The sequence below is a fragment of the Crocuta crocuta genome, unplaced genomic scaffold (assembly GCF_008692635.1).
Source record: "Crocuta crocuta isolate KB4526 unplaced genomic scaffold, BGI_CrCroc_1.0 scaffold217, whole genome shotgun sequence".
Classification (NCBI taxonomy): domain Eukaryota; kingdom Metazoa; phylum Chordata; class Mammalia; order Carnivora; family Hyaenidae; genus Crocuta; species Crocuta crocuta.
In genome coordinates this window covers 4903474-4930733 of record NW_027532208.1, presented here as the reverse complement: position 1 = coordinate 4930733, position 27260 = coordinate 4903474, and the positions used below count along the sequence as shown (strand labels likewise).

The 27260-nt window shown below is 41.2% G+C and overlaps 1 protein-coding gene across 1 annotated transcript in view; it reads right to left on the bottom strand.

Annotated features, from left to right (window-relative positions):
- The window catches only part of AUTS2 (activator of transcription and developmental regulator AUTS2), a 1129625-nt gene that overhangs the window by 1102003 nt on the left and 362 nt on the right, over positions 1 to 27260 (bottom strand). The window contains exon 2 of the mRNA XM_077777870.1: positions 27114 to 27254. Coding sequence (XP_077633996.1) covers positions 27114 to 27254 — 141 coding nt within the window. The remainder of the gene's footprint in view (positions 1 to 27113; positions 27255 to 27260) is intronic.

Below are 27260 nucleotides of genomic sequence, written 5' to 3'. Positions count from 1 at the left end.
ATTTTTTCGCATAATATGTTATTAAAGAAGGAATATATACATCCACGTGTTGCACAAACAGAAACAGGGAAAGGAAATTGCCCCAACTGCTCCAAGTGAGCCTGACAAACTGTTAAGTGCCGAAGTTTACAATCCTGATACTGGAAGAAAAAAAAAAAAACCCTGATTAGTGTTGTTTGGTGGTTTGTTTTGTTTTCCCTGAAAGGTCATGCTGTGATTCACAACCAGACGCGTATTCGTGGCTAGCTTACAGCAAGTTCATGGCTGCCAGTGAGAACCCCACCACGTTAGCAGCTCAGTCTGTGTTAAACCTTCCTGACAAGTTTTGACTCTACACACTCAAACCACAAAAAAGGAATGAACGTGCTCTAATTTAGAAAAAATTCTTGACCTGGAAAAAATTCTGCTTTACAATAAAACATGTTCTTAACAGAAGAACATATGCAATACCTTCAAGGGTGCAAATTATGCCCAATTTGTAAGACCTCGTGATTAAGAAACTAGGCTTAACCTGCCTGATCAGGTGCCTCAATTTCCTCTTTCCTACAAAACTGAAATTTTAAAAATCCTGTTCCCCTTCCCATTCCCACTTTCTACACCGATGAGATTGTTCATTCCTTCCTTGTTTCCCACATATGGGATGCTGGACCCCAGGTATCCCAGGCCCCTGCCCGGCACAAGGTGAAAACTGCAGACAGCAGGTCCCCTGCCCTCGTGTTGCTCACAGTCTACCATCGTCGGTTATTTTAGGAAATTACTTCATGAAAAGAACAAATTCCTGAGGAAAGCCACTATATTTCATACAAATGATAACCTGAGGAGTCTACAGAAAGAAATCAGGGCTGACAGTGTCTACTGAGAGATCAGGACACCTCATCACAGTTAAGATCTTCCTCATCCCAGGAACATGGCCTGTGTGCTGAAGGGAACTGGGGCTCAGGGGAGTCAAGATGCTGGAGTTTTAGCTCAGGCCCAGCTTCCTGTGTGACCCCTGGTTTGAACCAATTAATGAGAATCCCACCTACCCTTGGTTTAGAGCTAAGTACTTTACATGCATGATCATCAAAACAACCCTGAAGAGACAAAGAACTAGGACACCATGTTATAAATAATAAAATATACTGAGACAAGTGCAGTAAGCTGGCAGGTCTTGTAAACAGTGGGCCCAAGACATATAAGCCTATTTGAGTCCAAACTACACAATTATATAGACTCAAAGAATTGTATAGATTCAAACAGTTTCCTCCAAAAGTTAATACTGTGTGACTCCACCAAACAAAATGGAGTGCTTATTTTTTAGGTCTGGATGCCCAGAAGTAAAGTGCCTTGCTGGAGTACTAAATCTTATGTTAAACTGCCACCTCCAAGTTTTCAGTCCAAGCAAAGCTCACTATGATACCCCATTAACTTCTCATATACTACTTCCCTCTCTCCCTATAAAATGGAGATCATCCACTTTTCTCAAACAGTTGGGGTAAAACCTACAAATCAAAATGAGGGTTGTCTGGGCGGCTCAGTCACTTCAGTGTCCGGCTTCAGCTAAGGTCACGATCTCATGGTTCATGAGTCTGAGCCCCACATTGGGCTCTGCGCTGAGCAGTACGGAGTCTGCTTGGAAATCTCTCTCTCTCTCTCTCTCTCTCTCTGCCCTTTATCCACTTGTGCTTTCTAAGATAAATAAATAAACTTTAAAAAAAAAGAAAGAAAGAAAGAAATGGCCCAAGATCTGCAGTGCTACTTCAGGCAGGTTGCTCATTATGTCAGTGTCTCACTTCCTCATCTATCAAATGGGGACAATAAGAGTGACAGCTTCAGTGTTATGACAATCAACAGTGCCTGGAACACAGTAAGTGCTCAACAAATGTCCATTACCATCATAAACTTCCTCTAAATTCAGTGTCTGTGACCTGGTACCTTAGGAATAAACAAGCTGTTAAAGACCACAGAAGACATCTTGGTAATTTATATACCACAACATACTTGTTCACAAATACAGGGTTTTTTTTAACTAAAAATTAAAAATAAAATTTAAAAGATTAAAAAGTTGTCTCTCCACTGGTCTAATTTACCCACAACAAACCCGGCTCCAAACACACCTCAATTAAAGAACAGTCACTGGCAGCAGTGCCCTGCTCTCCTCAGCCTTTCACACCTCTGAAGATGTGCATAAACAGTCTTCCTGCTTCAGAGGGCTGCTCTGAGAATAAACTGTAATAAATGCCCTTTGTAATCTTTTGACAATGGTGCTACATAAGCACACATTATTGCAGGCATTATAAATTAAGTATGTGGTTACATATGACAATACAAGAAATGCCTGAAACGTCTTTCTGTTCCTCAGCATCCAATTAAATTGCCATTTCCCCTAAGAAAGAATCCTGTTGCATTATTCCATAAAAGTGACACCAGCACCCACGGCACCACCACCCAAGATATTCAGGATGTGCTGCTACACTGTCATAGCAACTGAGAATTCACTTAATCCTCACAACAACCCTGTATTACTATCTTTCCACTTTACAGATGAAGAAACTGAGGGAAAGGACACGAATCTAATAAACTACAAAGCTGGGATGTGAACCCAAGAAATGGGACTCCAGAGAACCTGCTGTTAATCCACACAACACCACGACCTCCAAAACCAACATCTCTCTTCAGAACCAGCCTCTCTCCCCCTGCTCTTAACCAAGACACCATGGCCTCCGAAAGTCAATTCTGTCTTCATAACCACCATCCCTGACCCCACAGAATGTGCCTGTGCCTAGTGACACAACTGTTCTGGGCATTTCAGTAACAATAAAGCTCCAGTTCAACGCTCTGGTGACCGTGATTCTCCTTGAGGACAGTCCTCCCCTATATTTACAAAACCCCACTCCTTCTAAATATTATGCCAGTGCTCCAGAAAGTGATGAATGAATTCATTAAATGCGTGTTACCACTGAGCATCTTATCTTTCAAGGAGACTCAACTCTTTTTATAGTTTTTATATTGCACTTTAATATTAACCTGCATTTAGGGGTTAATGTTTTGCTTTTGTTTTCTTTCTAAGCAAAACTAATCTTATTTTCTCTGCTCAGGCAATACATTTCATTAATTACTAATTCAACAGACCAAAGAAAAACAGGCTATTCAGCTGTCAGATCACACAAGACCTTTTTAATACTTCAGTCTCGTGGAAATTTTTTAGGCAGAATTTTTTTTAATCCCATTCCTGTTTTAATGACTTGAAAAAAGAAACTGCCCTTATGGGGGAAAGGAGCATATAAAAGGTAATAAACATTTAATGATCCAATAATTGGTTATATCAGAGCAATCACTGTTCAGTAATTAAGTTCTCTTTCGGCTTGTTCACTTGATATTTTCAGCACCTTTGATAGGCCTGGAATTATCCATATTATTTATTTCATAAGCTAAAACCTTTTGGAGGATCCCAAAAACACATGGTTTCATCACCCATGTTCATCTTGGTAACTTTCCAACGTGGCCTTTTAAAAAGCCAACTGATTTGCAAAACCAAGAGCAATCCACACCCTCAGCACTGGGTGGGCACCAAAGCAGCAGAAATGACATTACCGCTCAACTGTGGGGGCTGTGGCCGTGGCAGCAAGGAGGGGTTAAAGGAAAACACAACATAAAATTAGAGCTTAAAAGATAGCAAAAAATAATTAAATCACACCACCAGGAAAGAATACAGTGAACAGCTGGTATGTTGTTACTATGCAAAATTACAATTAAGCTCAGGTTAATGTCATTTCCAACTAATTACCCGCAGTCAGTTGGAAGAGACACACACTAAGAGATTTCACTTTACCTTCTAACACTTCTCCCCACTTACGTGTCCCTGCCAGCCACACAGCTACAAGGCTCCTCGCAATTCTTTTAATGTCACAGCTACACAAGGGCACCAGTTCCACTTCTGTCAAAGGGGTCACCTCTTAGCGGGAGATGTTAGGAGTTGCTAACATTTCAACACCTCCCCGTGGTCACACTTCTCTCCACACGACACTTCCTTCACACCAAAATCATGTTCGTAGTGTCTTCTCCACAAGCCTCATTTCCTACGTTCCAGTCTCACTCTCCTCCTACCCTCTCCTTTCCCTGTCCAGACCTTTTAGTACTGGTCACTTCACACTCGGCACAATAAGCATCCGGGGGTGCCTACATGTAAAGGATTACAAATAACACTTTCTAACTCAGTCGTGTTTCTTATCTACATCCATTGTATCTTAGCAAGTCCCGCCCCCAGCCTGAAAACCAAAGGAAACCCACCAGCCCCAGTGTGACAACGATTCCTGTCACTGCATGTCCAAATGGTGAGAGGGTCTCTCCGGTCACTGCCATTGGAAGGGTACTTGTACATAAATAAACACAGTGGGACCGAGTCTCACAGAGGCTCTGTGGCTTTCACATCTGACACCACACACACGGAACTACTTCAACACCAGAAGCACCCTTTCCTGCAAAAAGAGTCAAGCTCATTGGAAAGACCTTCCCAAATCTGCCAAGGGTTGAAAGGGAGAGACAAAGGTTCCACAACCCCAAAGCAAGAAAGAATCTTCTAATCTAAATCACTCAAGCTCTATTATCCAAACACCCTGGGCACTACCCCAACGGCACACAGCACCAAAGTGCATGACACCACCCCTCCCGCTTCACACGCACCTGAAAGCAGAGGTCAGATAATTTATGTTACTTGCACCTCTGAGGATCTGCCTGGTGGAGAGGATAAAAGGAGGGAGGAGGGGAGAAAACGGGCCACAGCTTCTTTGCTACCAATGGACAGATAACTGCAGAGCGCCATAACAGATTTCAGCTCCTTTGTGCACACAGGAATATTTATTTAATCAATGTACTGCAACAAAACAAGCCTCGGGTGTACTTTTGGGAAGATGGAAAGCCATTCAGGCAGGGTGATTGGAGCCTTGTCACCTGTTTAGTTGATACTGGAGATAACCGGGATGGGGGAGCGTGAGGTGGGGGTTGGGGAGGGGGCAGCTCTAACAGCCACAGAACCCACGTGCCTGCTAAGAAGTACAGACACGCAGCTGCTAGCACATAATTATCAGTCACTACAGCCTGCAGCGCTCTCCCTTCATCCGCACACAGCTCACCAGGGGGCTTGCTCCAGGTCCCTTTACCATAAGCATCTCCTTCCAAAGAAAACAAGTAAGCTTTCTGTTTAATACTGCTAGAACTCGTCCCACCAAAAATCTAATGACTCTTAAAGTGTCAAAAGGGGAAAACACACACACACACGCACATACACACACCTCAGTGAACTTCATCACCTTTGGTTTTAAATGCTCCAAATGGAATGGATGGGAGGAGAGATTATTCTGGGGTGGAGAGAAAGGAAGGACTTCTCTTTTGTTGTTAACTAAGAGGCTACTTTTCCTCAAGTACCGAGATAAAAATAAAGACATTTGGCTGGTGAGGCAGGTTTACCAGGCTACCCGGGCAGTAATGACAAGACTCATTTGTTTACCAGAGTCATAACTGCCAGGGCTGGAAATCTGTCATTTTACATTTTTCAAAACTATCATGAGAATATTTTCAGTGAATTAGATTTCAGAAAAGATAGACCTTAGAGCCTAATCTTGATATATGCTGTAAGCGTTAATAGACAGTCACTGTCAGGAACTGATTTAAAGGCTGAATCAAAACAAAGATAATACAAACTTAACATCACCAGAACTTACAGAAAGAGTAAAATTAAGAAGTCAGTACAGAAAAGCAGAATGCTTTTTTTCATTTGTACCTTATTATAATGTTTTATCAACTTTTCCCTATTTGCCTAATTTGGGGAATCTGAAGAGAAGGGGTGGAAGCATAAATTTGAAGACTAAAAACCAAATATTTTTGGCAATGCTCTATTGCCTGGTCCTGGTTACTTGGGTGTTCACTTCATGATAATTCACTGAGATGCACACCATACTTATTTTAGGATATGTTCTACTTCACAATATGCAAAGTTTGAAAACCAAACAGGCATGAGTGTTTTATTTTCAGAAAAGGTTTGGTAGCATAGAAATTATTTTAAAGCACTACCATTCCTGCTGCCCCCAAGAAAATACTGAAAAATATTCTCTAAAATAGCAATTCCAAAACTTCTGGGCAGGGGACTTGCTGTAAAAGAACTCCTGGGGGCTGGGAGGCTGTTAAAAACATGTTCCAGGGCCACATAGGAGAGATTAGCTTTTCAGTAGATCAGGAATCTCTATGTTTAAGAAGCTACCCTGGGGGATGCACATGTACAACCAGGGGTTTCAAAACCACTGCACAAGGCAGAGAACTTGTGGTTCCCAACAGTCTGAAACCACCCAATCCCAGTTCTCCATACCCAACATGGGTGACGAAGTGTAACTACTTGGAAAAGTTTTATACAAGCTTTACTAGCAGAAAGAGTGCTTTCATCAAATACATAAAATGCTTGCCTAAGGCTTTCATGACTACTTTCTCCAGAATTGCATCTCTCCTAAAAGGAAGCTGATATTAAGTTAAAATCACTAAGTTACTTGTACTGGGAACCTCCTCCTTAAAATTTTAGAAACTGTGAAATCAAATTACTCATCTGTGGCCACATGGGATTTGGGGGTCACTACCAAAATCAGAACCTGGGCTTTTCACACCACAGTCTGGGAGTCTACCTCTACTCTCAATAGCATCACTGTGACATTCAGAGTTTAGATTTCCCTAAAAGTTAATGACAGGACCAAAGTCATCTAGCTAAAAACTCAGAGACAACTGGGGTCCAAAGTTTCTAACCCCAGACAACACTCTGCTACCCACTATAGACCTGATTCCCATCAGGCGCCTTTGAAGGGTTAAACACAATCAACATTTCTGCTTTCAAATTCATATTCCCAAGTTTTAGATAACCACATTAATCTGGGTTGGAGGCACTACAGTAAAACTGAATTTTGCTTTTGGGCATGCACAGACAACAGCAATTCAAAGACAGAAAGAGCACTACCCTGGGGTCTTTTATCTGAGAGCACAATCAGGGAGCCTGCTGGTAATTTGTTTTAAAATACCAGAGCACTTGTTTTTAAACAAAGCATTAGCCAAGGAATGAGGTTACAACAAAAGGAATCACAGGACCCAAAGAAAAAAACAAACAAAAACAAAAAGCCAAACACCAAGAATCAAGGTGGTTCTTTCCACCCTCCTCTTAAAATCTTATTTGCTACACAAGGAAATGTAACTAAAGAAGGCTTGCATTTAGGTCTTTTTCTTTTTTTCATGTAGGTCTTTTTAACTTTACCCTCCAGTGGGATACAACGAATTTAAATCTAAAAAAAGAAAAAACAAACACTTGCCCTCCCATGAATCCTCAGATCATGTAAAACGCAAGTCTGAGGCCCGCTCTTGTATTTCCTCTAAATACTCTCTTCCGCTTTTAAGTAAATCTACCTTTTAAGTAAACCTACCAAAGGCCAGAAAGATGTCCTCAGGAGCAGGTCAGATAACCCCACAGGCAGATATTAGTCTCTAAAATGTGCCTACCACCCCCCTCCCTAGGGCAAAAATCACACAATACCTACCTATTTTAATTTAGTTCATCCACAGGAGTGACACAAATTAAATTTATAAATTTTTAGTTCAGTTAGAAAAAATTTTAATGGAAACAATACAGCGCGGTGGGAAAAGCAGTGACCTATATATTAGGCAACTTTGGTCCCACATCCCCGTCCTACCACTAACACACTAGGTCATACAGAGCGGTTACATAACATAACTTTCTAGATCTCCATTTTCTCATCTGTGATAAGGTGACAGCCCTAGGGGGAGTATTACCACCTCTGAAAACATGCACAGAAGGGGCAGGGATTAAGAAAGGGTCAAAAGCCCCATTTAAAAAAAAAAAATGAAAGAATGAAACACTTTAGAAGGATGTCTTTAGTCCTGTGGTGCAGTGATGCAGTAGTTCAAGTCAGACTTTAAAGCCACAATGTCTGGGGTCCACCACTAATACACCCTGTGACCTTTGGTGTAAACTCTCTGCAGCTGTTTCCTCTCCTACAAACCTGGGTGCATACCTGCCACACTGGACCGCCAGGTGAGGATTATATAAACTGAATGAAGCAATGAGAACAATACCTAGTGCACCTAGTAGGCATGCAATAAATGCTAGTTCCCATTATTATTATCGAATGTATCAATATCAAGTCGATGGTGGAGACAAAGTTGACAAACAGTTAAGATCTTATACCTCTAATAGGAGTTTTGGTGCAAATCTTCACTTTTGTAAACACTCAGAAGTCCCTGCCCTTATTCCCAAAATAAGTCCCTGTGGACAGGTATGCATAAGTACTGAACAGCATCCACCTGGGCACAGTCCTGAAGACCCACAGATTTCTAAAACCACCAGGAAAGCCTAAACTGCAAAAAGAAGTGTTCTTATCCTTTGAGCAACAACAACAAAGAAATTTGATTTCCCACCCACCTTTTCACACACCGAAGTCAAAGTCTACTTTCACAATCCAAAAGCTTATAAAATAAACATTTGCTTTTTTTATTATTATTTTAAAGGATTCTTTTCAATAAGTTTACAGGTATAAAAAGTTCTTTATATGATGAGATTTATTTTTCCTTCTTTAGTCAACAACCATGTCTGATAAAAAGATAATGATCCAGGCAAAGAAATCATTTCTACCGCTGTTTTCTTCCTCCAATTAACCCAAAAACTGTAAGATTTCTTTTTCAGTATATTTTTCCCCTCAAACTATATTTACATTTTATTCTCATAATCCATTTTATTGACTGGCTCCAAAAATCATCTCTAATACACGCCCTCTATCAGGGATCCAATGATATTCATCAGTGCCTGATTCCCTGACTCTGTGGAAGATGGTGACAGATTTAAGCTTCACTTCTGATTAAGTTTTCCCACTGAGAGTAACCTGAGAGCCTGGCCCAGTACAGAGCCCTAGAAATACACTTTCCCTTTCTGCCTTCCTTCCCCTCAAATTTGGGAGCATACAGGGGAATTAGAGGATTCCACCTGAAACAAAGAGAATGGAGTATCATTATTTCTTCAGGATCTTCCCTAAGCTTGAATCTTAAGCTCTACATCTATTTTATTCCCCTCATTTTAAACTGGTAACTAATAAAATTGAACTGATTTGAAAAGTCCCTCTAAACTTCAAGGTCCCAGCATTCAGCCTCTCTTGAAGGAACACATTTGTGAACATCTGTAATCGAAATGATTGAACCAAATCATTTTGGGGAAAAAAAAAACTTCCTGCCTAACGGTTCCCTAGAGCTCTTATGAAGGAGGATTACAGCTCCACCACACCTTTTCTCTGTTAGACATGCAAAAGGACAACATGACACCAGAATGGAACACCCCTCTCCCCCACAGAAGGACACAGCTTGAAACCAGGGGCTGTGTTTACAAACCCCAGGGGCTAAAACAGTGCCTGGCACAGAGAGAAACTCAGTAACCATTTACTGAATGAATAAGGGTGTGGGCGCACTGGATAGGGTGTGGGCACACTGGATAGGGTGTGGGTGCCCCGGGGAGCTAAGGCCCACAGGAGATAATTAGGCCCCAAATAATCAAGAGTTGACAATACTTCTGAAAAATGTCACATCACAGCCTCAGATGTGTCCACATGGAGCTGGCCACTCTGTGGGCAGAACATACTTTACATCTTAACCCACCATAGTACCAAGAAAGCTGTGACTCAGGCCCAAAAAAAGCCCTCAACTACCACCAGAAGGCTCAGAGCCTTCCTATAAAGAGGCGTGTGCCTCCAGGTTTTCTAAATGAAACCCTGTGTCCCCACTGACTTCTAGGTTTTATAATGACTTTCAGCTCATCTCACCTACAGCAACAGCTCCCAACCCTTCTGAATTTCTCAGTTCCCTCTCTAACGTCGCACTCCTAGTATCTAAATGCTAACAAAAATTAAATGGACCCCCAGCTTGTAGCAGTTAGGGTGAGGGGAAGATAGCATCAGGAGAGGGGCACTGGAGGATACCACCCTTCAGAATCTTGGAGAGCAGACCACATTAAAAAGTTCAACAGAAAAAATGAAAAATAAAGGCTGTGAGTACAGCTTACTATCACATGGCTTGGTACCAGGGATCTGAGAAAACCTGTGAAGAAAAACAGAAACCTTCCTCCAGACAGAGGACCTCTACCCTGACTGCACACCAGAATCCAGGGAGCTTTTAAAAGTTCTGATGATGGGGTACGGGCTCCCTCCACCCTCCCAAGGGTATGAGGACTTTTTTTTTTTTTTAAAGCTCTCCAGGGGATTCTAACGTGTAGCCAAGTGAGAAACCCCTGCTCTAAACCTTACAGTTGACTCGTTTCCCCTTCACACAGTACACACTAAAAATACCCTGCCGTTTTAAGTATGGTAAAATGCCTAGTTTTGTTAAAGCTGGTGGTGGGTCCATGGGTATTGGTTATGTTGTGCTTTCTATACACATACATACATATTTCTACACAAATTTATAACAAGCTCAGCATGTATTGATCTTCAAAAGCACAAGAACTAAAAACATGATTTTTACATTCCTAAGGAGTATAGTCACTAGTGGTGTCTGAGGCTTTTACTTCACTGGTAGAGAAAAAAATCAAGACCAATTCAACTGGGTCTGCAGACTTGAAAACACTGGCCTAAACTCTGTAACATACTTCACAGCACAGGAAAATGCTCCAAATTCATCTCAGAAAGACTGAAGGTATCCATTTAACCAGTAATCCACCTAAAATCAGCAGAGTTGCCAGGACTGAGCCAGAGCAGCTGCAAAATCCTCTATACAATCATTAGATAGTTGCAGACATGGAAGGGGGGTGTGAGAAGACAGTATAATGCTTCTAGGACTCAGCTCTAGAACCATCTTCAAATGGGGTGGGGAGAGCATATTCCAGGGAAAGTTTATCAGAGACCAGCGCACCCCCTCCACCTCATCAGGGAGGCAGTACATACCCTGAAATCAGTCTAGCAACACGACCATAGGGAAGTTATTTAACTGCTCTTCTCTAAACCACAGTTTCCTCATCTCTAAAGTGAGTAGTATGTTACCTACAGGGTTTCTGTGAGGGTTAAATGTGATAATGTTCCAGGTACAATGAACCCTTAATAAATATTAGCCATTATTACCATTGTTGTTATTTAAATAATTAACTCAAATGAAGGTGGATTCTGGCACTGAAGAAGAAAGCTATTTCCCAATTTATGATAAGTAGGCCCTGGAATTCTGTATATTCTTGAAGCATGTCTTTTAGAAGAAGCATACCGATAAACAGGAAAGGAGACACAAGTCTTCTGGCCTCCAAAACAGATGCCCCATAGCTCTGAAGTCCTGGAATGGTGGCAGCGAGGTACGATGGAAAGCTTCCATGAAGAAATACGTCCTGTGAGTTCTAGATCTGGGCTTGTTTTAACACGCACTGGGTGATCTTGGGAAAGCTCAAAGACTTTCTTGGGCTGGGAAATGAGAGCTTTGGACAATTGTTTTCAGCTGTTTTTAAACTTCTTCAATCACAGTGGTTTAAAAGGTCCTACAGGCCCCTCCCCCATCTCTGCCCGACTCCTCACTTGCTCCCTTCTGGCTACTATGGCCTCCTGGAACTACCCACACACCAATCCACTCCTCCTGAAAGCCCTCAAACACTCAGGCTTCCCTCTCCTTGAATCCTCTGCCTCCGACTATCCACATTTCTTGCTCCCTCACTTCCCTCAGGTTTCTGTCCAAATACCACCTCCTCAGAAAGGGCCCACCTAAACTACCCTCTATAAAACTGCACAGCTGCCTATGCATATTAGATTCTATCAGTTCCTTATCCTGCTTTTAAAAACCCATCAGCACCCAATATACTTATGTGTCCATAATTTATAGTATGTCCCACTCTGCTAGAAATATAGCCTCTCTTACAGCAGATACCGGTTTCTCATATTCAATATAGCAAACCCTGTGCCTGTAGTACTGCCTGCCTCACACACAGAAGACTGATAAACATTTCTTGAATAAAAGAATAAATGAAAGAATCCAGATACCTTTTACTTCCCAAAGAGAATCTTACCCTAATATGTAAAACAGGTAAAGATGGAGCTCTGGTTAAATGAGGTCAGGGCCTCCCCTCAGCTGATTCAGTGCCCCTGAGGCACCCAAAAACCACTGACCTCCAAAGTCATTTATTGCTCAGAAACTCTCCAAGTCCACATTATTTCTGTTAAACTCCAAAGAGAAACATTAAATTTGATGAATGACTTTCCATTCTGTGATTTCACTTACTAGTCACTGACAGCTGCATAAAGTACCCTCCAAATTCAAAGCTTACTATGTCCCAGAACTGCTGCATCCCTAAAATATCTACAACCAAATAACGGACATGTATGGATGGCCAGGAAAAACAACTCCAACTCCACAGGACAAGGGTTGGAGGGTGTCTCTTTCCATGCCCTGTCACATAGTCCCTGGGCCTCTAAGACCTGCCTCTCACTGCTTTTAAGGGTCGGGGAAGGAGGACAGTAGGGTCAGGACCCATGAGGAGACAGATGCTATACAATGGAGGATATAAATCAGGGCAACATGGCAGCCACCTGGTGGCTTCCTGACTCCACTACTTAGTCTCTTTTTTCACAATGACCTTACACACAGGAAAACAGAGGTGGAGAGAGTGTCCTAGAGAAAAACTCTGCAGGAGGCATGAACAGTTGGAAGAAACACTCCAGAGAAGCCAACTGGCTACAATATTGTGATGAGGTCTTGTGAACAGCTAAAAGACTTCCTCAGAATTGCAGGGAAGTACAAAATACATTCAACACACAAGTCAACAGGACCTTTACAAATCTACAGCATCCAGACTATCAGTGCTGAACAACAGTTATCAACTGGAAGTGTGGTGGCCCATCCTCTAACACTGTAATCTAATCCTTAAACTAAGGACAATTTAATGCCTTTGCCTGTCCATATGTTTTCTAATGACGCCATTGCTGTCAGCATACTATAGGAGTGCTTCTTGGAAGATGGAAGTAATGACAAAGCACATCATTGGGAAGGCAATTATATGCAGTACTAACCATTTTACAATGGCCATATGGGCTGTATTTCAACAGTGTAATTTCAAAATCAGCCTGAGCACACATATTTCTCTATCCTTAATCCCAGGTACACCATATTAAATGAAATAAGGTACAGATGAAATATGGACAGCAGATGTAGAAATCTGTAACAAGAATGCTAAAGTAACGTTCATCTGTAAACAATAAATAGAGGACACTCACTGTCCTGGAGCCGACACCCATCTTCTATCTATCAGTCCTTTTCCATATTGTTTTCTTAATTTAAAACATCACAACGGGGAATTATAAACCACCAGAGGGGCAAGGAACAACACACGGAAAAGTTAAAAACACACACAATTCCTACGTGAGTGTTCACAATCTGAAACAGGCCCTAGAGGTAATACAGAACTCATATTTTACCATATATAAAATTCAGGTGTAAGAGATGGCTTTTAAATCCCTGGACTTAAAAGGTCTGGTTCCCATTACTTTGAGTTTTTACAATTAAATTCTAAAAGATACCCTTGACTGGGGTCTCCCCTACACTCACAAACTGGGTTAAAACCTGAAACCTATTGTGTTTCCATTTTGGATGTGCAAAAGGATAACCGAGCTCACCAAAGCAGTTGGGAGAGAGGGACAAATACTGCACATCTCAGAATGTGATGGTTCCAAGAAAAAACTGCCTCCTGTCTTCAAAAAAAGAGACTGTTCAGAAGTGTGTGACCTAACTGATCTTCATATTCACCCAGAAATCCTGTGAAATTTCAGGCCCAGGGAGTGTGTGTGTTTTACTACTCCTCAAGGGATAATCATCAGCCAGGTGTGAATCCTAAAGTCCTAGACCAAGAACTTGTGAGGCCCATCTTGGCCCAGAGAAGAGGAGGGGGCTTCACAAGAATGTACAGTACTCTAATCACAGTAGGGATTTCGATTAGAAGCAAATCTAATAGTCACATTCATTATCATACTCTTAGTAGCATAAACAAACCTCTACAAGGTAGAATGGAGACAGGGGGAGACAAGTTCACAACTGTGTGCTTAGAATAATGAAAGGAAACAATGACTGAGGAAATAATGCATTATTTGTCACCAGGTATTTTCAAGATACAGAAATCAAGAAACACAAAGAACTATTTAGTACGGTTTTCCATCAGGAAAAATGGAGTAAAAACAAAAACAAAAACCTAGCAATAAGGTCTGTTTTAATGTGAGATACACTGTCAAGGGAAGTGCTGCTTCCCAAACCAGACAAGACAAAATACCTAGGAGTCTAGAGTAGAAAATAAGCTTATGCCCACAGTAACCTGATGCGAGGGTGCCAGTCCCTTCTCCAATTTTACCCTTCAGTTTCAGGGGGCTATTTATGAAATTAGTGAACTAAGTATATGAAAAGATTTAGTATAGGGACTGGCACACAGTAATCCTCAATTTTATAAGCCTGAACTCTTGCCTTTGGCAAAGGTTTAAAAGCTACCTAATCAATGTGACCTGGGAAAAGATCAAATTTTAATACAGGGATAAATGGTGAAGTGAGGGGAGGGACAGAGAAAAGAGAGACAGAGAGAGAACAAGAATATGCTTGCAGCTGTACTGTGTAAGTAAGTAGCAGCCACCTACTGTAAAATCCAACACATAAAAAGAAAATAAAGAATTCCCAAAAAAATGGTGAGGTACTCTCCCCTCCCTAAATCCTATTATTATATCTAAAAAAGTCCTTTCTACCCAAGACAATTTTCAGCAGCAGGGAACAAATGTGGTCTACCAGAGACCCATTTGGGGCTCTCTCACAAAATGAATCTGCATTAAAAAGAAAGATAGAAAGAGGGGTGAGGAGCACAAGCTTTGGGTTAGGTATAAACCACTGAATTTCCTGCCCCTCTTGTACTGACCTTGGCTGGGCAAGCTGACTTAACCTCTCTGAGCTTCAGTTTCTTCAACTGTAAAGTCAGGGAAATCACTCGTTTTTTTTCACAAGGTAGCTCCAACAAGACAATGAATGCAAAATTCTGAGCACAGTGCCTGGCCCAGAGTAAATACTCAGTAAATAGTGGCTCCCTTTTCAAAAATGTCTTTTCATGGAATTTTTGTGTAAACAGGCCAAGTGTAAATAAGCACTGAGTACCTACTATGAATGGATTACTGAGTAAAGGAAGCAAGAATCCTGAGAACCTCAAATATCCCAAGAACAAAACATATAGGGAGAGTACAGAGGCTAAAGGTAGAGAACAGAGGAAAATAATACATTAGAAATTTAGGGGAAAAGGAGCGCCTGGTGGCTCAGTCGGTTAAGTGTCCAACTTTGGCTCAGGTCACGATCTCACAGTTCGTGGGTTTGAGCCCCACATCGGGCTCTGTGCTGACAGCTAACTCAGAGCCTGGAGCCTGCTTCAGATTCTGTGTCTCCCTCCCTCTTTCTGTCCCTCCCTGCTCACGCTGTGTCTCTCTCCCTCTTTCTGTCTCTATCACTCAGAAATTTTAAAAATATATATATGTATATTTTTTTTAAGAAATTTGGGGGAAAAAATCCCTAACTCTCTTTTCCAAGGTTCTAGTCATACTCCCAAGGCACACACAATAAGCCATTATAGAACATATAACAGATCAAGAAAAAATTAATAGCACTTGAACTTCCCACCAGATCCCAAATAAAACACAAGAGTACATTGTGTCATGGTCAATGTTTCAAAAACTTCTTTAGGCTGGTCCCAAGATCTCAATCCATGGGAAAATCATTTCAAAAAAATGACATACTTCTCAGAGCTAAGACATAAAGCATTTCTCTGACCTAATCTATACCCCAGCATTAAAACTATCGTTAAATTTTATCATCATCATCATCATCATCGTCGTCGTCACTATCATCAGTGATTCTGGAAATAAAATAGCTGCAGATAAAGTTAATTGTGGGTTGAAATACAGATAAAGGGATGGCTTTATTGAATAGGCTTTGAAGTCTGACTGATTCGAAGTGGTATGCCACACAGCCAATGTATTTAATAATTTTCTACGAAGTGATCAAGGAAGCTAGAAGCAGTGTAGATACGCAGAGTTAAACAGTTTTTGATATTTTCCACTATTGTGTGAAACTACTCTTAAACACAGGAAATACTTCTGGAATCAATATTTAACAACAGTTATATTTCTTCAACTAAAAGTGACCTGGAACAATCTGGTCCATTTCCACATTAGACTAATAAAACTAATTTTAAAACAACACGACTGTCTAACATAGCAGGTTTCAACATTCAGGTGTGAAATCGCACCTCCCAGCACAGAAACTGAATTCTCCCCTGCCTCTCACCTGTAATTATCATTTGCTCCCTCCCCAGGTGGCTCTGAGCCACCCCACCACATATCCTCCTAGGCTCACATCTGGATATATAAACTCCCTCTGGGACCTCACACACTATGGGGGTAAGAATGAGGAAAAAAACAAAATTTCATGCTGGCTTAGACAACTTCTGAAAATATCTATTTTCAACACACAGTATAAGCGCACTTTGACAAAATGAAAATATCCTATGTCACCATGGTTAAGGATAAGAATTTTTCAAAATAAAAGGAGTAAATTTACTTCACAGTTCCTGTAGAGGCCAGCTTCTTCCATTAAGGCCAATTCCAAAAATTCAGCAAAAGATCTTTCATCAGTTGAGAGGGCATAATTAGATGTTTTGATTAAAGCACTTTCCTCCCCTGGTTAACAAGATATAACAGATGTCACCGACTTCCCTAATAACAATACAGCCTGCATTTGGCATCTTTACAATTTTAAAACTGAACTGTCATATCAAAAAATTACAGCTAGGGTGTTTCTATACAATCATGACTCTGAAGTGGTTATGACATGCCTGGACTCCCCCATGGAACAGACATGAAAATCATATTCCACATTCATAGCCACAGCCCTCCTTAGCATCCACTTGAAAACCACCCTCTGAAATCTGAATGATTCGGGTTTATTCAAATCACCACCAATTATTTCTGGAAGCACCGACCAAGTGAGGTATGAAACCTTAACCGAAAATGCAAACCTCACAGTCACTTTCTTAAAAGAACACAGGGAGCACATGCAGAAAATTGTCTCCGGGAAAGCAATGTCCATCTAAAGAGACCCACTCTACCCAAATCCTACCTTCCTTGCAGAGAAGTACTATACTTGATTTAAAAAAACAAAAAAGAAGACGACCACTCATATTTTTCACAGTAAGATTCCCTTGGTGTATTTGATCCAATTTACAAAAATTCAATTTACACTACTTTTGTCAACATACAGTTCAGACTGTAACTAGAGATAGGTCTGCATTTTAAATGGGAGGTAGTCTCAGTGATTGAAGTTCAACTCAAACATCCTGGTTTAACAACTCCATTAATGACATTAAGCACAGATCTAAAGATTACTCAGCCCCTCTGTCAGTCGCATGTGTTATTTATAGCAGTATATCAATCATGTCTTCTCCTTATTATTTCCTACTTTCTGGTCCTAAGCTATTTGGTCTGCCAAATTAATACATTCCATTGCCGCTGCAAACCTAAACAATGCTTGATAAAAGATTAATAAAATAGTTGGGTTCTCTGCAACCGCACGCACACCCAGGGAAATTCATCAATGTCTTTTTATTTGCATATTTGGCTGACTGCCCTCTTTAGCAAATATGTAAGGCACAATGCTCAGGTACCCTGGTTTATGGTTTGCATTTAATTCAGGGTGTCAATCTGCTTCTGTTTTAATTACATCCATCTTGATATGTTATTACAATCTCATGAAAACTTCTTTTCATTATATGAATGGCTATAAATATATACACATGACAAACAGTTGTTATAAATTTTCTGGTTCAGCAATAAACAGGCAAGATGCCTTAGCCAACATGTCATATGGATTTAATGTTTTGAGACTTTTTTCTTCAGAAGAAAAGTTAGGTTGAGTCTTCAACTCAACTATACTCCTAAATTCACTTCAAATATTCTGCCACCAATGCTATTAAGTGGCTCTGAATTTCTCTGGATTACCAGGCTGAAGAAAACACTATTTCCAAATAAAACATGTTAAAATTTTAAGTAGGCCACATTAAGGTCATCTTATACCCAAATAACTACTACATCTTTCCAGTGGACATTCAAGAATGAGAAACTCTTACATCATCACACTAATATTTACTTTCTCATTTATATCCTCATTATGCGGAGTAGAAGGGGAGGGGATTTAGAAAAGACTAATGCACCCACAGAGAAAGGCCAATGAATTCCAGGGTGATACACTGGGGGGAAGCAGAATGCTTTTAAAAGGTTCTTGATACTGAGTAATAATCAGAAAGTTTCTCGGAAAAAAATAAGAAGCCTTACAATCATTCATCCTCGTTTGTATTATTATTTTTGTTTTTTAAAAACCTCCTTTTTAAGTTTCCAATCCTTGGGAATCCAAATACTAAGCAGAAGCAGCCTCCTAGTTTCAGCAGGTAACAGTGAGAGCTGTAACTCCCGGTGTGATCTTGAGCAGGTCAATTAACCCCTCTGGGCTGTGTTTTCATTTGCAAAATGAGAGGTAGAACTGCACCACTAAAGACAACATCTGTGCTTCTAATGCCACTCACAGCTTGGGAAGCACAGCAGCCAACAGTGGCTGGACAGAAATGGATTAAAAGATTGCTCCAAAAAAACCTGCAGTCCTAACTTTAAGATAACACCTCCTAAAGATGTAGCCCTGCACATTAATCTCAAATGTAATTTTGACAGTAATCAAACTGATCACCATAATCAATGAGCAAGGAACAAACTTTGCAATACACAGTAATGCACAATACCAAACACCTGCTTCCCCTTTTGCCCCAGTGAAAGTATAATTTCACTTGAATAATAAAAAAATTATTTCCTAGAACAGCACAATCCAGGACCCCTGTTATTTTCACCAACTGAACACATACAGAGAAAATAGAACACCGGAATTTCTAGCTTGTGGCTGGAAAGCAAGGGATAATCTAATCCTCACCAATGATTTACATTTTCATTCTTCCTTATTTTCCTACTTAATTTTTACTCTAGAAAAATAGTCACTGAACAACTTTCAGCCAGCAAGCAAAACTGAACAGGGACCCTAGCAAACAACCAAAAAATGTCTCCTTCAGTATAACTATTGAGGGATAACTGTGATACTGGACTCTCTTAATTTCTCTTTTCAAGCTCTAAATTATCACTGCCATCAGAAACTTTGCAGAAACCTGAAATGAGGTTGGAAGACTGGTGCTGTGCTACAGTGGAAGGTAGGTATGGGGACAAGGAAAATGACATCACTCTGGTATCATCACAACTTGACCCTGGCATTGACTTAAACCCTAGCCCAGATTTCTGGGCCATTGTAAAGTATCAGATTTCACCCATAACCAAGAGTCACAATTTGTCTTCACGGGTCATGCTTCTGTATCCAGCCCAGGTCGTTTCAAAATGCTTCAGTTAATACCAGTCACAAAGTACCTGCAATTTTAAGGCTTTCTGCCAAAAATGAATCCAAACCTGTATTAGCCATTTTCTATTACTTACAAACCATGGGCTTTTCCCTTCTCCTCTTGTGACTCCATTTTACTGCACTTGGGTTTTCCAAGGGTCTAATAAAGATACTAAAGAGATATGGTACCATTAGGTAGAGTGACAAGCCAAAATGACAGTCAAGTCTTTAAATATGTATTTGTATGTGCCAGTTGGTAATTTGTGGTGTCTGTTCAGGCAAACTCTAACCAGAGTTCAGATATGAATGAGGAGCCAAAACAGCCCAGAAAACTGTGGCAAGCAATTTTCAGAACTCACATCAGTCCTTCAGACAGGTGAAACTCAAATAATAAAAGTGTGGAATTTTAAAGTTTCCACCTTTCATCCACAACTTCCTAAATCTATTAGCTTTTAGTAACTGCATTTATAATTTTGATAGGTCTACCTCAGTAAAGGAAAAAAGGAAGGAAGGGAAATTGGAAAGGAAGGAGGGAGGGAAGGCAGGAAGGGAGGGAGGGAGGGAGAGAGGGAGGAAGAAGACAAGCAATGGATAGTTGAGGAATCTAACTGGATCCCATGATGAAACTGCTATATACACTAATTTGTGAAATAAACAAGACACATGCTTTCAGGCTACAGGTCACCTTGCAAAGGATGGAACCAGAGACCTCAAGACCTAGTCTCCTCCTAAGCACAGAAACCCAGACTATGTGAAACCCACTCTTCCCCTCCTCATTTACTAACAACATAAACGGGACCTGTTCTTTGTGACTTTAACACCATACCCCCTTACCCTGTAGTCTTGTTAGAAACAAAACAAAACAAAACAAAACAAAAAAAGAAAGAACATAGCTCAGACCTGGAAGAGCACACAAACTTAGGGTTAGGGTCTCATCAGCATAAAATTCTATGCCCCTCTCCCAGGGGGAAAAAAAATCTGCAATTCATCTACTCATGTAACATGTACAAATTATGTAAGAAAAATGGTTTTGATCCACCTAACAATGTCTCTACATGGTTTTTGATCCTTTGCTGTCTTGGGTTTCACCAAATTAAGTCCCATCTTGCTCTTCCAAACTTCAATTATCTGAGAGTTTTCAAACCTCAATTTCAAAATCTACTTGATATTTTTTCAGAACTTCTTCAAATGAACAACTGCTATCCCAGTACTAAGTTCTTTTTCTTAGATCTACAGAATATTAAGTTTAATACTAACCATGAAAAAAAGTGTTGTTTCTTGAGGAAAAAAAAGTAACACAGGCACTTTTACAAAGTTACGCTACATTTAATGTATTTGACTAATCCCAGCATAGGGGTAAAATAAAATAAAATGTAAAACCACTAACCCATCCACCACTCTCTGCATGTGGGCGCGCGCACACACACACACACACACCCTCCTATCAAGAAGTGCTATTGACCTTCTCTCCAAAAGCTTCCCAATCTTGTAGCCATTGGGACCTAAATTATTCCTTAACAGCTGGCCTCAACTATTTTCTGTTTGGGGATATATCTAATTCTAACATTCTCTCAAATCAAATAATCACCATTTATTTTTCACAGTATATAGGACTGTTGTATAGAAGAGTCTCAGAATCTCTTTGTCACCCTCAACACTGAATCATGCAGAATGCTCAGGTTTTTTTAACCCCTTTTCAAGAGAACACTGTCAGAGGATCAAAGGCAATCACTAACTTTGTGATTCATTTTTTTAATTTATGGGTTCATTTATAGCCTATCTACTTCCAAAAAAGAAGTGAAGTAGTCAATCTCAACAAGTAACACAAGCCACAATATCATAATCTTCAATCTCATCTCACATAAATACACCTGAACTGATGCTCTGTTTTGTACAGTAAAATATTCAAATTCAGTATATACAGTAAAATACTTGAATCCATAACCTAGCACATTACTGCCACTCTTCCTTTTAGGAAACTTTCTCACCATTTAGAAACTCTTCAGATCCTAGAGCTAGGCACACTTTCAGAAGGGAAATGCTAGAACTGACCCATTTACTCTGCAGTCCCATCCCAAACTTCCTAAGATAGAGTGTGAAAAATCCACCGAAAACAGAACTCTACAGCTTTCCCTGGCTATGCAACAGCAGAAGGGTGCTGACCTTTCTTGAACTACCAGTTCATACATAAACGAGCCAAAGGCAGATAATCTGAAACCTTTATTTTAACATCACTGTCAACCTCTTTTGTCATACAACCCTCCTTCCCAGCTTGCTTGAAAAACAGCAATAGGGGAGACCAGAAGGGATGAAGAGACAATAAAACACACTGGCTGGAGGGCAGCTTGGTGGCATCAGAACTGCTGGCATCAGGGCCACCATCACAAGGAAAGGGCTATTAATGAGCATCACTCACCAGCACTCACCTCATGGTGGGGTTGCTAACAATCAATGAAAGGACTGACACCAGGCAGGACAAGGGAGCAGGAGAAGTGGACTAACCATCATTATTTACATCTCCCCTTCCCATTCACAATTGAGCCTCCACTCCACTCCAACTTCACACTTCTGAGCCTGATTTTCCAAGTCATCTGTCACCAGCCCACTCACCCTAGACTGAGAGATCCCCAAGATCCAAGATCTGGGAAGGACCTTGGAGATGTTTTGCAGCATCCCCCATATTGGATCATAAGTTACAATGCCAAGAATAAGAGAGCCCTGTGTTCAAGGAAATAAGGCACATCACATTGCCTTCTCTGATATTCAAAATTCACATTTATATAATAAAAAGACTTTTAATTCTGGCAGAATAAGCCTGTTTAATTTTGTCTTGCCCACCGGGTTCCAAAACTACTTGAGGGTAGATAACATTTTTTTGACCTGGAACACCACTTATGAACATCCAGCAGAGCTAGGCTCCCTTCCAGCTTGGGTACATTTGCTCTAAAATTAGTCTAAACCTCTCAACTAAGGGATGAAGAAAATTATGCTTTTAGAGAGTAACTTCCCGAAGTCACTCAACGAGGTAGGAGGGCCAAGCCTAGAAACACGGGTCTGCACAGGTGTCCACTTACACAATGTTGTAACTCATTGCTACCAGTCCTTCCTTACCCCCAAGCCCTAATCAAAGAGCACCTTCTCAATCCTCTGGTTTCTGTGCTTCTTCACCATTCCCTCTTCTTGGAAGGCTCTCTCCATCCCCCATTTCCCTATCTATCCAAATCACTTCAAACTTCCAGGCCCCTTCTCCAAGAGCTTTCTCAAACACTTCAGCCTCTCTCCCTACTCCTACCCTGAATGCTTCCTTGCACTTAGTTGGTATTAGATATGTGAGCACTTGTTTCAAAATTTTATAGGTGCTAGACTTAATTTGTCAACTAAACCGCATACTCCTTCAAGGTGCTACACATATTTTAAGTTTCCTTGCACTCTTTCTAGGCACTCCATAAATATTTGCTGACTGATACAAGAAACATGATTAATGTTTTTCAAACAACTGAGTAAGTGAGATTCGACCATAGTAAATTATAAGAGCCTACTACATGGCATGTTGTAAGCACATCAAATTCTGTATAGCCTACTTATGCTACCACTGTTTAGGTAAGCCCTGAAACTACTAGGTAATAAAGACCACATGAAAGTCTTGGTTTGATCCTCTAACCACCAGAAGTATGTCTTCCTTCATTTTCACAAGCCTGCAAAACTCCAACTGGCTTCCTGTCTACTAACCCCACCAACTTCATCCTTGGTCAGTTGTATATATAGAGGCTGCCCTTAAAACCCAGTGCATAACAGAGGGGGGAAATGATGGATTTGCAAAGTGAAATTTTCAGCCATGGTGTTCATATGGCTTCCTAATCAAGACTACACAGAAAGAAACCCTAATAAGAACAGAAAGGCAATATTATCTGGCACATCAGCGTACAGACAGTAAGTACTAGAACCCCAATTGCCATTTCTACTTTGTTGGCTGAAAGGCATTTTTTAAAAAAATGAGGCATGATATCTGGGATGTTCACTCACCACCTATCATTCAAAGAATACTCAAATAAACAATACGATATCGAAATGGTAATTCTGCTTCTTAAATGCATAATGAAAAGAACACCACATTCAACTTTAGCCTCCTCGCCTACCCTCTTATCTTCTATCATAAGACTCTTCACAATCATATACTTGAACTTCAGGGCACAATTACTCCAGACAAGTGTCCCTGCAGAATATGAAAGTACCTCAGCCGGTTTCACTGACTATAAAGTGTGGGACTTCTCAAACTACAGAAGCTTTCATCATCTTAAATAAAAATCAAAGAATAATGAAAAATAATCAACATAAAAATGCAGGTTCTCATTAGGCAAGTTTCTTGCTTTTAATCCAGTAACAGTAAAACCATAGCTGAACTTGAGCAGTTTATATCAGCACCCTTCATCATGACTTAGAAGCCTCTTTTTTGAAAGGGAAGTCAGGCTACTCAGGACAAAATCACAGAGTCAAATGATGAGTCCATTAACACCCTAAGTATGCAACTGCACAGTGTGCCAGCTAACTGTTCTGACCCAGCGTAAGCTACAAGCCTAGCTGTGCACGCCAAGATTTCTGGTTTCTTATCACATCACACTAGCAGCAGCCTTGACGATACATGGTGACAATCGATTTCACTTCTAAACACAAGGCACAAAAACGTATTATGTACTTATGGTGACTCTTGGCATCTATAATAATTTCTAACATTTCCAAGGACTCCATTAACACATATTTCTGTCCAAGTTCATAGTTTAGTTGCCGATTTCCTAATAAATCTTCACATTTCTTGGTGATAGTTCAGTGTAAATCTTGTAAACTGAGAACAGCAGGACACCAGAGATTTCAGTGATCACTATACACATATGTCTGACCACCCAACAGGGACACAAATGTAATAAGTCGCAAACAGATCTACCTTTTCCCACAGAACCAGACGTATATGGTGGTTTTTATTCCCCACTGTGTGCTTTTAATATGACAAGTTTATTTACATCTTTGCTGCAAAAGCTAGGCCTCTTAAGTGTGAACACTAAGGATAGTGGAGAATACTAGGGAACTGTAGTTAATTTACTTAGGTGTGACAATGATACTTAAGAGTTTCTGGTGGGGTTTGGTTTTGGGGGGGGTTGGTTTGGTTTTTTTGTTTGTTTGTTTTTGAGTCATCACCATTACATACATTCAGGAATATTTATTTCTCACATTCCATCTGGGAAGGGGGTGTAGATGGGATACAGGTGAAATAAGATGAGACATGAGTTGGTAATTACTGAACCTGGGCACTGGGTATATTGGTGTTTATTATACTATTCTCTCTACTTTTGTATATGTTTAAATCTTTCTGTAAAGTTTTAAGGAAGCTTTTTAAAAAGTCAGGCCTTTTAGACCTACACACAGATATGTAAGTGATATTTAGATAGGACGGTAGCACAGCATTCAGCTAACCAAAATAACCTGGGTTTTGATCTAGAAAAGTAGCAGAAAAAATAATCACAGTAAGGAAAGGAATGGTATTAATGCTACACTTTGAACTTGATCTTTTCTAAAACCTAAGTTTTTTTAAACCCAAAAGAAACTAGAATGGGCACATTTTCTCTCAAAAGTCAAGTGGATTATATTTCCCAAGCCCAGTCAAATATCTACTTATTAAAATTAAAAACAACTTAAGTTATAGCTACCTCTACTTGGCCTTCAAAAATGTTCATGGGAAAATGCAGGCCCCTCTTGCTTACTTACGGTGAGGGGCCACAATGCAACCCAGGAGGACCATGCAGAAAGCAGAACCACTTGTAACCAGCTCTTACAAATAATGTCCTAACCCTACCAGAGAGAGCAATGGTGAACCAAATTCTAGGCAGCATTTTATATTAGGATACATGTTGCCATTTTAATATCTATTTCAAAGCATGAGAGAGAGAGAGAGAGAGACAGACAGACAGAGAGAAGAGTCACACTGTACAGTACCCTCCCACCTTGGCAAAGTTAAAGCCGCAGTTAGAATTATCCTAGTAAGTGGTGAGCCTCAACACTCAAAATAATTGTGTAAGATCCATTTTAGCCAATAAATCACCAGTTCTGGAACCAAAGGGTAACTGATTCAATCACTAACATCAAAACCTATGGCCACCAATACCATCACCACCAATCCCCAACCACTGGCCGCCATCCACCACCATCACCACCAGCGGCACAACCAAAAAGCAGTTCAAACAGAAAAGAACAACCCTGACAGGAAGGCTTCCTTTTTAAAAATATTTAAAACCTGACACCCAAGCACACATGCAGAGCCAGCAATCTAAACCTGTACGGTTACTGCCTGTGAGATTTAAACTGTCATTAACAAAGCTTGCATCTGATCGTCTCGAACAATACCATAATAACAGCAAAAAAACCAAAAGGAAAGGGAAAAGTTTCCTTCAGGAACACCACACCATCACATCAGGTGCATGAAATACTAGAAACCAACTCCTATCTGGGTTTTGTGCTTAAGAAAGCGGGACCAACTCTGCAGAATCTCAACGCCTTCTGTGTGTGTGGTGTGTTGGGGGTGGGGACAGGNCTGTAGAAGCCAATGACTGATGTTAGCACCGAATCTGATCTCTGCAGGTAAAGACAGTTTCCCCCAGGCCCCTGGACAGTCTCCCTCTATCCGCCCCCTCCCACCCCCCAGGAGCCAGTAGCTGGCAGGAAAATGTGCATTTGGAAATCAACACTGCAGGTGCCCAAGGAATAAAGAAAGACACATGCACACAAAGCCAATCAGAAAGAAAAAGAAAACACACACACACACACAAAAAAAAGGAAAGGGAGAGGGACAATTGGGTGACAAGCCCTTCAGATACCAGCTAGGATTTTATTCTTTCCTCCCACCAGTCCTCCCTGGTGTACCTTTTTATGTCCTTTACCAAACTGCTCGTGTACACACACACACACACATGTGCATATGTATGTGTATAGATATTATAATTAACCCTTTCTGCAATAGAGCCCCACGCAGAATACAGAGATATTCCATCCTTTCCTCTCTTCTCTCCCCTCCTCCCACCTTTTCTCCCAACCAAGAGAAAACGCNGGGGGGGGGGGGGGGCAAAGAGATCACAAAACCCCATCAGTCTCCAGTCCCGAGGACACCCAGGACCAGGAAAGGTATATACTATACAGACACACACATACACATACACACGGACATATGGTTCTGTAGAAAGCACACAGAGAACCGTCCACAGGCGCCCCAAACCCAGCAAAGAGACTTCCACCAGCCAAGAAGCCATGATTGGGGAGGGCGAGGAGGAAGGAGTAGGGGCAGAGCTATCCGTGGAGGGGGGCGCATTGTTGTGATGCCTGAACCCCTTTCTCCCTGCCCATCTGCTGAGGAGGGGGTGCAGGGAGGGGGCGCAGGGGAAAGGCGAGCGAGAACGAGCAAACGAGGAGACCAGGCACGGCTTTGCGATTCCCTCCCGCTGCCTGTCTGCCCGCGCCCCCCAGCTTTCTCCCCCCCCAACAATAAGACCTCAGCCTAGACAGACAGACAGACCGGAGCGCGGCGGGGGAGGCAGCGGAGCAGGGCGCAGCCGAGTGGGGTCGTGCATAAAGGGAAACCGGGGGGAGGGGGTCCCCCTTACCTCCAGCGCTTCAAAAGTGACAAAGCTGGTCATGGCAAATCCATCAATGATGTCCTCTTCGGCCGAGGTGGACTCTCTCCGCTTCCTCCGCGGGGGTCTGGGCCGGGACGGGGCGGAGGACGGGGGCTTCCCATTGTCTTCCTTGTC